The sequence below is a fragment of the Bombina bombina genome, chromosome 3 (assembly GCF_027579735.1).
Source record: "Bombina bombina isolate aBomBom1 chromosome 3, aBomBom1.pri, whole genome shotgun sequence".
Taxonomy (NCBI): domain Eukaryota; kingdom Metazoa; phylum Chordata; class Amphibia; order Anura; family Bombinatoridae; genus Bombina; species Bombina bombina.
In genome coordinates, this window is record NC_069501.1 from 1,033,486,885 (window position 1) to 1,033,502,849 (window position 15,965).

At 42.1% G+C, this 15,965-nt stretch overlaps 1 protein-coding gene across 1 annotated transcript in view; it reads left to right on the forward strand.

The window, feature by feature from the left end:
* The first annotated feature begins 14,777 nt into the window (after positions 1–14,777).
* Positions 14,778–15,965, forward strand: part of LOC128652047 (putative methyltransferase-like protein 7A) — an 84,692-nt gene continuing 83,504 nt past the window's right edge. Inside the window, exon 1 of the mRNA XM_053705002.1 lies at positions 14,778–15,305. Within this exon, the coding sequence (XP_053560977.1) occupies positions 14,808–15,305 (498 nt within the window). The 5' untranslated portion in view covers positions 14,778–14,807. The remainder of the gene's footprint in view (positions 15,306–15,965) is intronic.

Here is a 15,965-nt window from a genome sequence, read left to right on the forward strand (position 1 = left end):
ATATTTACACCAATCATATTTGTTGTCACAGTATTCTTAATAATTAAAAATTAAAATTTTTGGTAATAGTTGTTGTGAATCCTCAGTTTGCTGGTGCCATTGAATAGCACTTTCCTCCTGCCTTGCAGCCTGCTGTGAGCCAGGCCCACCTAGCCAATTATTGCCAGCAATCATATTTCTTTTAACAGTATTGCAAAAATTGTCAATCATCACTGTTTTGACTGTCAGTAATCAGTCTCCTAGTGTCCTTGAATTGCATCTACCTCATGCCTGCCAGCCTTTTGTGCCAGGCCGTCTTGCCAACTATTTACACCAATCATAATTTTTTGTCACAGTATAGTTACTAATTAAAATTAAAAAATTCTTGATTGTTGATGATCTTAATCCTCAGTTTGCTCGTGCCCTAGAATTGCACTTTTCTACTGCCTTCCAAGCCTGTGTGCCAGGCCTACTTGAAAAATATTTACACCAATCGTATTTGTTGTCACAGTATTCTTAGTAATTAAAAATTAAAATTTTTGTTAATAGTTGTTGTGAATCCTCAGTTTGCTGGTGCCAGTGAATTGCACTTTCCTCCTGCCTTGCAGCCTGCTGTGTGCCCGGCCCACCTAGCCAATTATTGCCAGCAATCATATTTCTTTTAACAGTATTGCAAAAATTGTCAATCATCACTGTTTTGACTGTCAGCAATCAGTCTCCTAGTGTCCTTGAATTGCATTTACCTCCTGCCTGCCAGCCTTTTGTGCCAGGCCGTCTTGCCAACTATTTACACCAATCATAATTGTTGTCACAGTATAGTTACTAATTAAAATTAAAAAATTCTTGATTGTTGATGATCTTAATCCTCAGTTTGCTCGTGCCCTAGAATTGCACTTTTTTACTTCCTTGCAAGACTGTGTGCCAGGCCTACTTGAAAAATATTTACACCAATCATATTTGTTGTGACAGTATTCTTAATAATTAAAAATTAAAAGTTTTGGTAATAGTTGTTGTGAATCCTCAGTTTGCTGGTGCCATTGAATTGCACTTTCCTCCTGCCTTGCAGCCTGCTGTGAGCCAGGCCCACCTAGCCAATTGTTGCCAGCAATCATATTTCTTTTAACAGTATTGCAAAAATTGTCAATCATCACTGTTTTGACTGTCAGTAATCAGTCTCCTAGTGTCCTTGAATTGCATCTACCTCCTGCCTGCCAGCCTTTTGTGCCAGGCCGTCTTGCCAACTATTTACACCAATCATAATTTTTTGTCACAGTATAGTTACTAATTAAAATTAAAAAATTCTTGATTGTTGATGATCTTAATCCTCAGTTTGCTCATGCCCTAGAATTGCACTTTTCTACAGCCTTCCAAGCCTGTGTGCCAGGCCTACTTGAAAAATATTTACACCAATCATATTTGTTGTGACAGTATTCTTAATAATTAAAAATTAAAATTTTTGGTAATAGTTGTTGTGAATCCTCAGTTTGCTGGTGCCATTGAATAGCACTTTCCTCCTGCCTTGCAGCCTGCTGTGAGCCAGGCCCACCTAGCCAATTGTTGCCAGCAATCATATTTCTTTTAACATTATTGCAAAAATTGTCAATCATCACTGTTTTGACTGTCAGTAATCAGTCTCCTAGTGTTCTTGAATTGCATCTACCTCCTGCCTGCCAGCCTTTTGTGCCAGGCCGTCTTGCCAACTATTTACACCAATCATAATTTTTTGTCACAGTATAGTTACTAATTAAAATTAAAAAATTCTTGATTGTTGATGATCTTAATCCTCAGTTTGTTCGTGCCCTAGAATTGCACTTTTCTACTGCCTTCCAAGCCTGTGTGCCAGGCCTACTTGAAAAATATTTACACCAATCATAATTGCTGTCACAGACAGTATAGTTACTAATTAAAATTAAAAAAAAATTTGATTGTTGATCTTAATCCTCAGTTTGCTTGTGCCCTAGAATTGCACTTTTCTACTGCCTTCCAAGCCTGTGTGCCAGGCCTACTTGAAAAATATTTACACCAATCATATTTGTTGTCACAGTATTCTTAATAATTAAAAATTAAAAATTTTGTTAATAGTTGTTGTGAATCCTCAGTTTGCTGGTGCCAGTGAATTGCACTTTCCTCCTGCCTTGCAGCCTGCTGTGTGCCCGGCCCACCTAGCCAATTATTGCCAGCAATCATATTTCTTTTAACTATTGCAAAAATTGTCAATCATCACTGTTTTGACTGTCAGTAATCAGTCTCCTAGTGTCCTTAAATTGCATTTACCTCCTGCCTGCCAGCCAGCCTTTTGTGCCAGGCCATCTGTCACAGTACAGTTACTAATTAAAATTAATAAATTCTGCATTGTTGATCTTAATCCTCAGTTTGCTCGTGCCCTAGAATTATACTTTTCTACTGCCTTCCAAGCCTGTGTGCCAGGCCTACTTGAAAAATATTTACACCAATCATATTTGTTGTCACAGTATTCTTAATAATTAAAAATTAAATTTTTTGGTAATAGTTGTTGTGAATCCTCAGTTTGCTGGTGCCATTGAATTGCACTTTCCTCCTGCCTTGCAGCCTGCTGTGTGCTAGGCCCACCTAGCCAATTATTGCCAGCAATCATATTTCTTTTAACAGTATTGCAAAAATTGTCAATCATCACTGTTTTGACTGTCAGTAATCAGTCTCCTAGTGTCCTTGAATTGCATCTACCTCCTGCCTGCCAGCCTTTTGTGCCAGGCCGTCTTGCCAACTATTTACACCAATCATAATTGTTGTCACAGTATAGTTACTAATTAAAATTAAAAAAATTTTGATTGTTGATCTTAATCCTCAGTTTGCTCGTGCCATTGAATTGCACTTTTCTACTGCCTGCCAGCCTGTGTGCCAGGCCCAACTATCCAATTAGTGCCAGCAATCATATTTATTTTAACAGTATTGCAAAATTTGTCAATCATCACTGTTTTGACTGTCAATCTGCAGTCTACTAGTGCCCTCCTTGAATTGCATTTTCCTCCTGCCTGTGTGCCAGTCCCAACTAGCCAATTAGTGCCACCAATCATATTTATTGTAACAGGATTGGAATTTCTGTTAACCATAACTGTTTTGACTGTGATTCTTCAGTCTCCTAGTGCCATTGAATTGCAGTTTCCTTTCTCCCAGCGTGTGTGCCAGACAGGCCCATTTGCCAACTAGTGCCAAACAATCATATTTGTTGTCACAGTATTTGTAATATTTTAAAAAACTAACAATTTGTGATTTTTAAAACATCTGTCTTTTTTGTTGTTGTTAGTCTCACAGCGTATACTGTGCCCACTTTCACAGTGCCACCACTCAATTGGTGTAATAGTATTGTTAGTGTCCACCCCGCAGGTTCCGTGGTCGTGGTCGTGGTGCTGTGATTCCTTTAGACCCTACAAATATGCACATTGTTCAGACGCCGGGTGCCAGGGGGGACGCGAAAACTTCTGAGGAGGACCTAGTTGAATGGCTAACACAGGACACCCAATCTTCTTCAGCTTCCGCTGCTAGTCCTCCTAACCTTGACGCACCATCTACGTCCAGCTGTGCTTTGGGCAGGTCTCAAGTGACCAGTGCCACTCCCCCACCTGTCGCCACCACCAACACTAGCACCACAGCCGCTTCACTTGATCTGTCACAGGAGTTATTGACACATCATTTGGAAGAAATGAGTGATGCGCAACCATCATTGACAGAGGATGTAGATAATAGTGATCAGTCTCAGTCAGGCAGCATTACCGACATGGAGGTACGGTGTGATGATGATGATGATGATGTTGTACCCGCTGCTGCTTCCTTTCTTGATGTTTCAGATACAAGTGAAGCGGTTGATGATGATGTGTCGGTGGATGTCACGTGGGTGCCTGCTAGAAGAGAAGAAGAAGAGGGGGAAAGTTCAGATGGGGAGACAGAGAGGAGGAGGAGGAGGAGGAGACGATTTGTAAGCATGGGGAGGTCGTCTCAAGGAGCTAGTGGCACAGTCAGACAGCATGCATCGTCACCAGGGGTAAGCCAGACAGCACGCTGACGCCCATCAACGCATGCTGTTGCCACCACCAGAATGCCGTCATCGCAGAGCTCAGCAGTGTGGCATTTTTTTTGTGTGTCTGCCTCTGACAACAGCGATGCCATTTGCAACCTGTGCCAAAAGAAACTGAGTCGTGGGAAGTCCAACACCCACCTAGGTAAAACTGCTTTGCGAAGGCGCATGGTCTCCCATCACAAAGGCCGATGGGAAGAACACATGAGTAGAAGCAGCACACAAAGTGAAAGCCGCCCTCCTCCTCCTGCTCCAGCATCTTCAGCCACGTCAACCAGTGCTGTCCTCCTTGCCCCCTCTCAACCATCCTCCACTCAGTCTCTCTTACGTAGCAGTTCCTGGTCATCTGCCCACAGTCAGGTGTCTGTCAAGGACATGCTTGAGCGTAAGAAGCCAATTTCTCAAAGTCACCCCCTTGCCCGGCGTCTGACAGCTGGCTTGTCTGAACTCTTAGCCCGCCAGCTTTTACCATACAAGCTGGTGGAGTCTGATGCATTTAAAAAATTTGTATCTATTGGGACACCACAGTGGAAGGTACCTGGCAGAAATTTCTTTTCACAAAAGGCAATCCCAAACCTGTACTCTGTTGTTAGAAAGGAAGTTATGGCATGTCTGGCACACAGCGTTGGGGCAAGGGTCCATATGACCACGGATAGCTGGTCTGCAAAGCATGGTCAGGGCAGGTATATCACCTACACTGCGCATTGGGTAAACCTGCTGACGTCTGACAAGCATGGAATGCGTGGCTCTGCAGAAGAGTTGGTGACACCGCCACGACTTGCAGGCAGGCCTGCTGCTACCTCCTCTACTCCTCCTACTCCATCCTCTTCCATAACCTCTTCCTCGGCTGAGTCCTCTTCAACTTCTGCATCTTGCTCCACATCTATGGCACCCCCCCAGCTCCCCAGGTACTATGCTACATCCCGGGTACGGCAGTGTCACGCCGTCTTGGGGTTGACTTGCCTGAAAGCGGAGAGTCACACCGCACCAGCACTCCTGACCGCCCTGAACGCACAGGTGGATCAGTGGCTGACTCCGCACCAACTGGAGATTGGTAAGGTTGTTTCTGACAATGGAAGTAATTTGGTGGCGGCATTGAAATTGGGCAAGTTGACACATGTGCCGTGCATGGCACATGTGTGTAATCTAATTGTACAACGATTTGTCCATAAGTACCCAGGCTTACAGGACATCCTGAAGCAGGCCAGGAAGGTATGTGGCCATTTCAGGCATTCCTACACGGCCATGGCGCACTTGTCCGATATCCAGCGTCGAAACAACCTGCCAGTGAGGCGCTTGATTTGCGACAGCCCGACACGGTGGAATTCAACACTCCTAATGTTTGACCGCCTGCTCCAACAAGAAAAAGCTGTTAATGAGTATTTGTATGACCGGGGTGCTAGGCCAGCCTCTGGGGAGCTGGGGATATTTTTCCAAATTACTGGACGCTCATGCGCAATGCCTGTAGGCTCATGCGTCCTTTTGAGGAGGTGACAAACCTTGTCAGACACACCGAAGGCACCATCAGCGACATCATACCATTTGTTTTCTTCCTGGAGCGTGCCCTGCGAAGAGTGCTGGATCAGGCAGTAGATGAGCGTGAAGAGGAAGCGGGAGAGTTGTGGTGTCCATCACCCCCACAAACAGCCGAATCAGCATCGCTTGCTGGACCTGCGGCAACGCAGGAAGAGGATTGTGAGGAAGAGGAGTCAGAGGAGGAATGTGGCTTTGAGGAGGAGGAGGAGGAAGACCGAGCACAATAGGCATCCCAGGATGCTCGTTGTTGTCACCTCTCTGGTACCCGTGGTGTTGTACGTGGCTGGGGGGAAGAAGATACCATCAGTGAGATCAGTGAGGAGGAGGAACGCGGCATGATTAGCTCAGCATCCAACCTTGTTCAAATGGGTTCTTTCATGCTGTCGTGCCTGTTGAGGGACCCTCGTATAAAAAAGCTGAAGGAGAACGACCTGTACTGGGTGTCCACGCTCCTCGACCCCGGTATAAGCATAAAGTGCCTGAAATGTTACCAAATTCCCGCAAGTCGGAAAGGATGGAGCATTTTCATAATAAATTAAAAACTATGCTTTACACAGCGTATAAGGGTGATGTCACAGCACCACAGGAATGTAACAGGGGAAGAGATGAAATTAATCCTCCTCCTCCCACGACCACAGCGGCAAGGACCGGGCGCTTTCCTGACGTCTTGTTGATGGAGGACATGCGTACCTTTTTAACTCTCATGCACCATCAGAGCCTTTCGGGATCCAGCCTTAGAGAAAGACTCAACCGACAGGTAGCAGACTACCTAGCTTTAACTGCGGATCTCGACACTCTCAGGAGCGATGGACCCCTTGACTACTGGGTGTGCAGGCTGGACTTGTGGCCTGAGCTATCCCAATTTGCAATGGAACTTCTGGCCTGCCCCGCTTCAAGTGTCCTGTCCGAAAGGACTTTCAGTGCAGCAGGAGGTTTTGTCACTGAGAAGAGAAGTCGCCTAGGTCAAAAAAGCCTTGACTATCTCACGTTTATAAAAATGAATGAGGGCTGGATCCCGAAGGGACTGACATTGGGCGATACATTTGAATAAAAAAGGCCTGATGATGAGATGAGCTGGCTTGGGCTACAACAGGTACACAGGCTGGCCTTTTTTTTTGTTGTTATAAAGCCGGAGGACTTGCTTGACTTATCCGCCAACAACTAGTGTTCAAGCCACAAGCTTTTAGGGCACTTTTTAAATTTTTTACAAACATCAATTTTTCTGGCCGCTGCTACAGCAGTTGCTACAACAATACCCAATTTTTTCAGTCATTTGTACATTCCTAATTTTTCTGGCCTCTGCTGCAGCTCTGTGGGTACAAAACTCAAATAAAAAAAATAAGGCACATAACACTAGTGATTAAACTGTTACGAATTGTACAACTTAGCAAACCACTCATATCTGGTGGACCATTAAATTGAACGCAAAATGCCACAAATTTGAAGGAGGAGGACCGACCAAGCATCTTTATCCGTCTCTTGGTTGCTCTAAATTATCTCCGTGTTCCATCTATGCCATACCTGTACTCTATTGTGCAAAAGGGTGGCATATGTGGTGTTTCATGCTGTTGTGCCTGTTGCGGGTCGTGGCCCATGGTATAAAAAGGCTGAAGGAGAACGACCTGTAATGGGTGGCCCATCAAATTTTTAGAAAAATGTTCCTGGTTCCTCTCAATTATCTCTGGGTTTCTAAAATGGATGCCATACCTGTACTCGCTTGTGCAAAAGGATGGCATATGTGGTGGTGTTTCCTGCAGTAGTTTCTGTTGAGGGTGCTGGACCCTCTTATAAAAAAGCTGAAGGAGAACAACCTGGAGAGGGAGTCCAAGCATGGTTTTTGGGGCTATTTCACTTTTCAAAAAAATTATCTGTGGGTTTCTAAAATCAATGCCGTACCAGTACTCTATTGTTCAAAAGGATGCCATATGTTCTCTTTCCTGCTGGTATTTTGTTTGAGGGTCCTGGACCCTCTTATAAAAAGGCCTAAGGAGAAAGAGGTGTACTGGGTGTCCACTCAATTTTTTTTTCTATTTCACATTTGACCAAAATTATCTCTGGGTTTGTAAAATCAATTCTGTACCTGTACTCTATTGTTCAAAAGGATGCCATACGTCCTCTTTCCTGCTGGTGTTTTCTTTTAGGGTCCTGGACCCTCTTATAAAAAGGCCGAAGGAGAAAGAAGTATACTGGGTGTCCATTGAATCATTTGTTTGATTCAAATTCCCGGTTGCAACAAATTATCTCTGGGTTTCTAAAATCAATGCCTTTCCTGTAATCTAATTTTCAAAAGGATGCCATATGTCCTCTTTCCTGCTGCTGGTTTTGTGGAGGGTCCTGGAGCCTCTGCTAAAAAAAGGCCTAAGGATAAATAAGTGTACTGGGTGTCGAATCAATATTTTTTTAGATTTCACGGTTGCAACAAATTATCCCAGGGCTTCTAAAATCAATGCCTTTCCTGTAATCTATTAGTCACAAGGATGCCATATGTCCTCTTTCATGCTGTTGTTTCTGTTGAGGCTCCGGGAGCCTCTTATAAAAAGGCCTAAGGATAAAGAAGTGTACTGGGTGTATAATCTAAGTTTTTTTAGATTTCACAGTTGCAACTAATGATCTCTGTGTTTCTAAAATCAATGCCTTTCCTGTAATCTAATTTTCAAAAGGATGTCATATGTCCTCTTTCCTGCTGCTGGTTTTGTGGAGGGTCCTGGAGCCTCTGCTAAAAAAAGGCCTAAGGATAAATAAGTGTACTGGATGTATAATCAATCTTTTTTTAGATTTCACGGTTGCAACAAATTATCCCAGGGTTTCTAAAATCAATGCCTTTCCTGTAATCTATTAGTCACAAGGATGCCATATGTCCTCTTTCATGCTGTTGTTTCTGTTGAGGCTCCGGGAGCCTTTTATAAAAAGGCCTAAGGATAAAGAAGTGTACTGGGTGTATAATCTATGTTTTTTTAGATTTCACGGTTGCAACTAATGATCTCTGTGTTTCTAAAATCAATGCCTTTCCTGTAATCTAATTTTCAAAAGGATGCCATATGTCCTCTTTCATGCTGCTGGTTTTGTGGAGGGTCCTGGGGCCTCTGCTAAAAAAAGGCCTAAGGATAAATAAGTGTACTGGGTGTCTAATCAATCTTTTTTTAGATTTCACGGTTGCAACAAATTATCCCAGGGTTTCTAAAATCAATGCCTTTCCTGTAATCTATTAGTCACAAGGATGCCATATGTCCTCTTTCATGCTGTTGTTTCTGTTGAGGCTCCGGGAGCCTCTTATAAAAAGGCCTAAGGATAAAGAAGTGTACTGGGTGTATAATCTATGTTTTTTTAGATTTCACGGTTGCAACTAATGATCTCTGTGTTTCTAAAATCAATGCCTTTCCTGTAATCTAATTTTCAAAAGGATGCCATATGTCCTCTTTCATGCTGCTGGTTTTGTGGAGGGTCCTTGAGCCTCTGCTAAAAAGGCCTAAGGATAAATAAGTGTACTGGGTGTCTAATCAATCTTTTTTTAGATTTCACGGTTGCAACAAATTATCCCAGGGTTTCTAAAATCAATGCCTTTCCTGTAATCTATTAGTCACAAGGATGCCATATGTCCTCTTTCATGCTGTTGTTTCTGTTGAGGCTCCGGGAGCCTCTTATAAAAAGGCCTAAGGATAAAGAAGTGTACTGGGTGTATAATCTATGTTTTTTTAGATTTCACGGTTGCAACTAATGATCTCTGTGTTTCTAAAATCAATGCCTTTCCTGTAATCTATTATTCAAAAGGATGACATATGTCCTCTTTCATGCTGTTGTTTCGGTTGAGGCTCCGGGACCCTCTTATTAAAAAGGCCTGAGGAAAAATAAGTGTACTGGGTGTCTAATCAATGTTTTTTTCTATTTCACGGTTGCAAATAATGATCTGTGGGTTTCTAAAATCAATGCCTTTCCTGTAATCTATTATTCAAAAGGATGACATATGTCCTCTTTCATGCTGTTGTTTCGGTTGAGGCTCCGGGACCCTCTTATTAAAAAGGCCTGAGGAAAAATAAGTGTACTGGGTGTCTAATCAATGTTTTTTTCTATTTCACGGTTGCAAATAATGATCTGTGGGTTTCTAAAATCAATGCCTTTCCTGTAATCTATTATTCAAAAGGATGACATATGTCCTCTTTCATGCTGTTGTTTCGGTTGAGGCTCCGGGACCCTCTTATTAAAAAGGCCTGAGGATAAATAAGTGTACTGGGTGTCTAATCAATGTTTTTTTCTATTTCCCGGGTCATATAAATGATCTCTGGGATTCTAAAATCAATGCCTTTCCTGTAATCTATTATTCAAAAGGATGACATATGTCCTCTTTCATGCTGTTGTTTCGGTTGAGGCTCCGGGACCCTCTTATTAAAAAGGCCTAAGAATAAATAAGTGTACTGGGTGTCTAATCAATGTTTTTTTCTATTTCCCGGTTGCAAATAATGATCTGTGGGTTTCTAAAATCAATGCCTTTCCTGTAATCTATTATTCAAAAGGATGACATATGTCCTCTTTCATGCTGTTGTTTCGGTTGAGGCTCCGGGAGCCTCTTATTAAAAAGGCCTGAGGAAAAATAAGTGTACTGGGTGTCTAATCAATGTTTTTTTCTATTTCACGGTTGCAAATAATGATCTGTGGGTTTCTAAAATCAATGCCTTTCCTGTAATCTATTATTCAAAAGGATGACATATGTCCTCTTTCATGCTGTTGTTTCGGTTGAGGCTCCGGGACCCTCTTATTAAAAAGGCCTGAGGAAAAATAAGTGTACTGGGTGTCTAATCAATGTTTTTTTTTTATTTCCCGGGTCATATAAATGATCTCTGGGATTCTAAAATCAATGCCTTTCCTGTAATCTATTATTCAAAAGGATGACATATGTCCTCTTTCATGCTGTTGTTTCGGTTGAGGCTCCGGGACCCTCTTATTAAAAAGGCCTAAGAATAAATAAGTGTACTGGGTGTCTAATCAATGTTTTTTTCTATTTCCCGGGTCATATAAATGATCTCTGGGATTCTATAATCAATGCCTTTCCTGTAATCTATTATTCAAAAGGATGACATATGTCCTCTTTCATGCTGTTGTTTCGGTTGAGGCTCCGGGACCCTCTTATTAAAAAGGCCTAAGGATAAATAAGTGTACTGGGTGTCTAAACAATTTTTTTTTCTATTTCCCGGTTGCAAATAATGATCTGTGGGTTTCTAAAATCAATGCCTTTCCTGTAATCTATTATTCAAAAGGATGACATATGTCCTCTTTCATGCTGTTGTTTCGGTTGAGGCTCCGGGACCCTCTTATTAAAAAGGCCTGAGGATAAATAAGTGTACTGGGTGTCTAATCAATGTTTTTTTCTATTTCCCGGGTCATATAAATGATCTCTGGGATTCTAAAATCAATGCCTTTCCTGTAATATATTATTCAAAAGGATGACATATGTCCTCTTTCATGCTGTTGTTTCGGTTGAGGCTCCGGGACCCTCTTATTAAAAAGGCCTAAGAATAAATAAGTGTACTGGGTGTCTAATCAATGTTTTTTTCTATTTCCCGGGTCATATAAATGATCTCTGGGATTCTAAAATCAATGCCTTTCCTGTAATCTATTATTCAAAAGGATGACATATGTCCTCTTTCATAATGTTTTTTCTGTTGAGGCTCCGGGAGCCTCTTATAAAAAGGCCTAAGGATAAAGAAGTGTACTGGGTGTCCAATCAATGTTTTTTTCTATTTCCCGGGTCATATAAATGATCTCTGGGATTCTAAAATCAATGCCTTAACTGTAATCAATTGTTCACAAGGATGCCATATGTCCTCTTCCATGCTGTTGTTTCAGTTTAGGCTCCGGGAGCCTCTTATAAAAAGGCCTAAGGATAAAGAAGTGTGCTGGGTGTCCAATCAATGTTTTTTTTTATTTCACAGTTGCAAAAAAATTATCTATGGCTTTGTAAAATCTATGCCTTACCTGTCATCTATTGTTCAAAAGGATGCCATATGTCCTCTTTCCTGCTGTTGTTTTTGTTGGGGGTCCGGAACACTATTCTAAAAAGGCCGAAGGAGAACGACCTGTACTGTACTTGGTGTCCAATCATGTTTTTGTTTTCAATTTCACGGTTCATAATAAATATCGCCGTGTAACTAAAATCAATGCCATACCTGTACTCTGTTGTTCAAAAGGATGGCATATGTGGTGTTTCATTCTGTTGTGGTTGTTGAGGGTCGTGGCCATGGGACAGCGTATAAAACGGCTGAAGGAGAACAACCTGTACAGCCTTGCTCCTCTTTTTAGGCAGGCCAGCTCTTTGCATACATGCCCACAGACTCTGTAACGCATGCCTCTTTTAGGGAGAGGTGCAGCCATAATGCAGGGTCAGAACCTCTGCCTGCAACTGTTATACTCGATTTTGCGAAAGGAAGTAAGCTTACCATGGTTCCCTGCACGCACGTATTGTTGTTATATTTTGGTGAGGGTAATCATGATGGCCATGTAGACCACCACCACTGAGAGTCCTGGAAGTAACAGGGATGAGATGAAAGAGCTAAGAATAGTAGAACTTGAAACAACAGAGTTAGCCATGGGTGTTAGTGCAAGACCGCTTGGCTTTTTTTTGGCTTTGGGTGCGGCTATTCATGCAGGCCATATAGAGCTGCCACCATTCGGTGTTGTATCAGCTATTAAACTAATAAGAACAGTACTACCAAAATACAGCCAATGAAGGGCCTTATGAAGACTGAGCCAAGGTTGGATTGTAGTATTTGGTTAGGCTAATCATGATGGCCATGTAGACCACCACCGAGAGTCCTGGAAGTAACAGGGATGATGAGATGAAAGTGCTAAGAATAGTACTACTTGAAACAACCGAGTTAGCCATGGGTGTTAATCCAAGACCGCTTGGATTTATTTTTGTATTGGGTGCGGCTAATCATGCAGGCCATATAGAGCTTCCACCATTCGGTGTTGTATCAGCTATAAAAATAATAAGAACTGTACTATCAAAATACAGACAATGAAGGGCCTATGAAGACTGAGCAAAGGTTGGATTGTAGTATTTTGTTCGGCTAATCATGATGGCCATGTAGACCACCCGTAACAGGGATGAAAGTGCTAAGAATAGTACTAATTGAAACAACCGAGTTAGCCATGGGTGTTAGTCTAAGACCACTCTGCTTTTTTTTGGGTTTGGGTGCAGCTAATCATGAAGGCCAGATAGACCTGCCACCATTTGGTGTTGTAACAGGTATTAAACTGCAAAGAACAGTACTACTTAACACAACCTACTTACCATGGGTCCCAGAGCATATGTTTGGTTGTTATATTTTGTAAGGGTAATCATGCAGGCCATATAGACCTCCACCGATAGGGTGAGTATGAGTAACAGCTATTAAAATGCGAAGGACATTACTAATTAACACAACATAGTTACCATGGGTCGCAGACCAAGAGCAGATGACTTATTATTATATTTTGTATGGGTAATCATCCAGGCCGTATAGACCTCACCAAATAGGGGGAGTTACAGAGATTAAAGTGCTAAGAATGGTAGTACTTAAAACACAACCTAGTTAAAATGGGTACCAGACCGCATGTCTTATTATTATATTTTTTCAGGGTAATCAGGCAGGCCATATAGAACACCCCCGATAGGGGGGGGGGGGGAACAGGGATTAAAGTGCTAAGAAAAGTACTAATTAACACAAGCTAGTTATCATGGGTCCAACACCGTGTGTCTTGATGTTATACTTTGTCAGGGTAATCATGCAGGCCATATAGACCTTCCTTGATAGGGGGAGTTACAGAGATTAAAGTGCTAAGAATGGTAGTACTTAAAACACAACCTAGTTAAAATGGGTACCAGACCGCATGTCTTATTATTATATTTTTTCAGGGTAATCAGGCAGGCCATATAGAACACCCCCGATAAGGGGGGGGGGAACAGGGATTACAGTTATAAGAATAGTACTACTTAAACACAACCTAATTACCATGGGTCCAAGACCAGATGTTTTATTATTATACTTTGTCAGGCTAATCATGCAGGCCATATAGAGCTCCAACAAAAGGGGGGGTAAGAGGGATTCAAGTGATAAGAAAAGTTTTACTTAACACAACAAAATTACCATGGGTCCCAGACCGCGTGTCTTGTTGTTATACTTTGTCAGGGTAATCATAACCGCCATATAGACCTCCACCAATAGGGGGAGTTACAGGGCTGAAAGTGCGAAGAACAGTACTACTTAACACAACCTAGTTGGGTCCAAGAACGCATGTTTAATTATTAGACTTTATTAGGGTAATTATATATCTAACAAATCTATCTATTTCTCTTCTATCGATTCTATCTAACTATCAATCTATGTATATCTATCTATCCTATCTATCAATCTATCTTCTGTCCGGGATGTTTTGAGACAGCCAATTTGGGAATGTTAGTTGATTTAGGCCCATTATGGCTTAAAAGCAGACTCTGCATAAACTATGTAATTTTCCATGGGAGTTTTGCCAGGGATCCCCCTCCAGCATGCGACAGTCCAGGTGTTAGTACCCTTGAAACAACTTTTCCATCACTATTGTGGCCAGAAAGAGTCCTTGTAGGTTTTAAAGTTCGCCTGCCTATTGAATTCAATGGCGGTTCGAACAATACCGGAAGTTCGAGTCCGCCGTTCGCGAACCGAAAATTTTAGGTTCGCGACATCACTACTCCTCAGCCATTCTGTGGGAACGCCTCTGGATCTTAGTGACAACTGCTAAGATCATCAACCTCCAGGCAGAAATCTTCTTCCATCTGCTGCCTGAGGAAAAATAGCACTCACCGGTACCATTTAAAATAAAAAAGTCTTGCTTGAAGAAAATAAAAACTATAATTTTAACACCTCTTTCACTTTACCCTTCCTATTACTAGTATAGGCAAAGAGAATGACTGGGGGTGGAGAGAAGGGAGGAGCTATATATACAGCTCTGCTGCGGTGCTCTTTGCCACTTCCTGTTAGCAGGAGGATAATATCCCACAAGTAAGGATGAATCCGTGGACTCGTCGTATCTAGTAGAAGAAAACTGTTTTAATTAAACACATATGAAATATTTGTACGACTTGTTTATGCAAGTTTCTTCACTTTGCACAGTCCGCCTACCCTCTGTGTTGAGAGGGGAGGAGTAAACACATATAGCTTTTCTGGAATGCAAAGTTGCAGCTCAATCTGTGTATAGAGAGAGGATTGCAAGCAACTGCTGCTCTAAGGCCATGTGTGCCTCAGTATTTATATTCCAACTGGCCCTGGCAATAATAGCATTTCCATTCTATATACTTCACTTTCTTGGCCTTTGGAACCCTATATGCAAAAGGTTGTTTCCTCAATTTATGATCAAATTTGCTGTTTCATATAACAGAAATATGGATCCTACAAAAAAGGATCTCTTCAGCAACCTTTGTGATTTTCAAAGCTCAACTAATGGACTCAAACTTCTAGAGATTGGCTGTGGCACTGGGGTCAATTTCAAATTCTACCCAAGAGGCAGCAGAGTGACATGTGTTGATCTAAACCCCAATTTTGAAAAACACCTGCTTAAAAGCCAAGAAGAGAATGACCACCTTGTATTTGAGCGTTTCTTGGTAGCTTCAGCAGACAACATGAACCAGGTGCCCGATGGATCTATGGATGTAGTGGTTTGCACGCTGTTGGCATGTTCGGTGTCAGACACACCAAAGGTACTAGAAGAGGTGTGCAGGGTTCTTAGACCGGTGAGTTAAACCATAGAAAAAACATAAATCTAATAATTTGATACTAATAAAATAAGTATATAATGCAATGCAATTTCTTTGCAGAATTGTAAACATTTAAATGGACATTAAATAGGGGTGGACTGAGTAGTGTCCCTTTTAGCAGGTTTAAGGATTCGGCAATAGAGTGGACAGGCAAAGCAGTAGTCAATGTCCCTTTAAGTAGGTTTAAGGATTCAGCGACAGAGTGGTCAGGCAAAGCAGTGGTCAATGTCCCTTTAAGCAGGTTTAAGGATTCGGCAACAGAGTGGTCAGGCAAAGCAGTGGTCAATGTCCCTTTAAGCAGGTTTAAGGATTCGGCAACAGAGTGGTCAGACAAAGCAGTGGTCAATGTCCCTTTAAGCAAGTTTAAGGATTCAGCAACAGAATGGTCAGGCAAAGCAGTGGTCAATGTCCCTTTAAGCAGGTTTAAGGATTTGGCAATGGAGTGGTCAGGCAAAGCAGTGGTCAATGTTCCTTTTAAACAGGGGAAAGAGAGCAAATATTCATGGTCAAAATACAAGCCAGGAAGCAGGAAACACTATACGACAAACGGGCACCAGAGAGAAGTTCCGCTGGAGATTTAAAGGGAGATTTAAAGGGCTGTGACATCATGGGGGCGTGACAAAGGAAGGCTGCGTC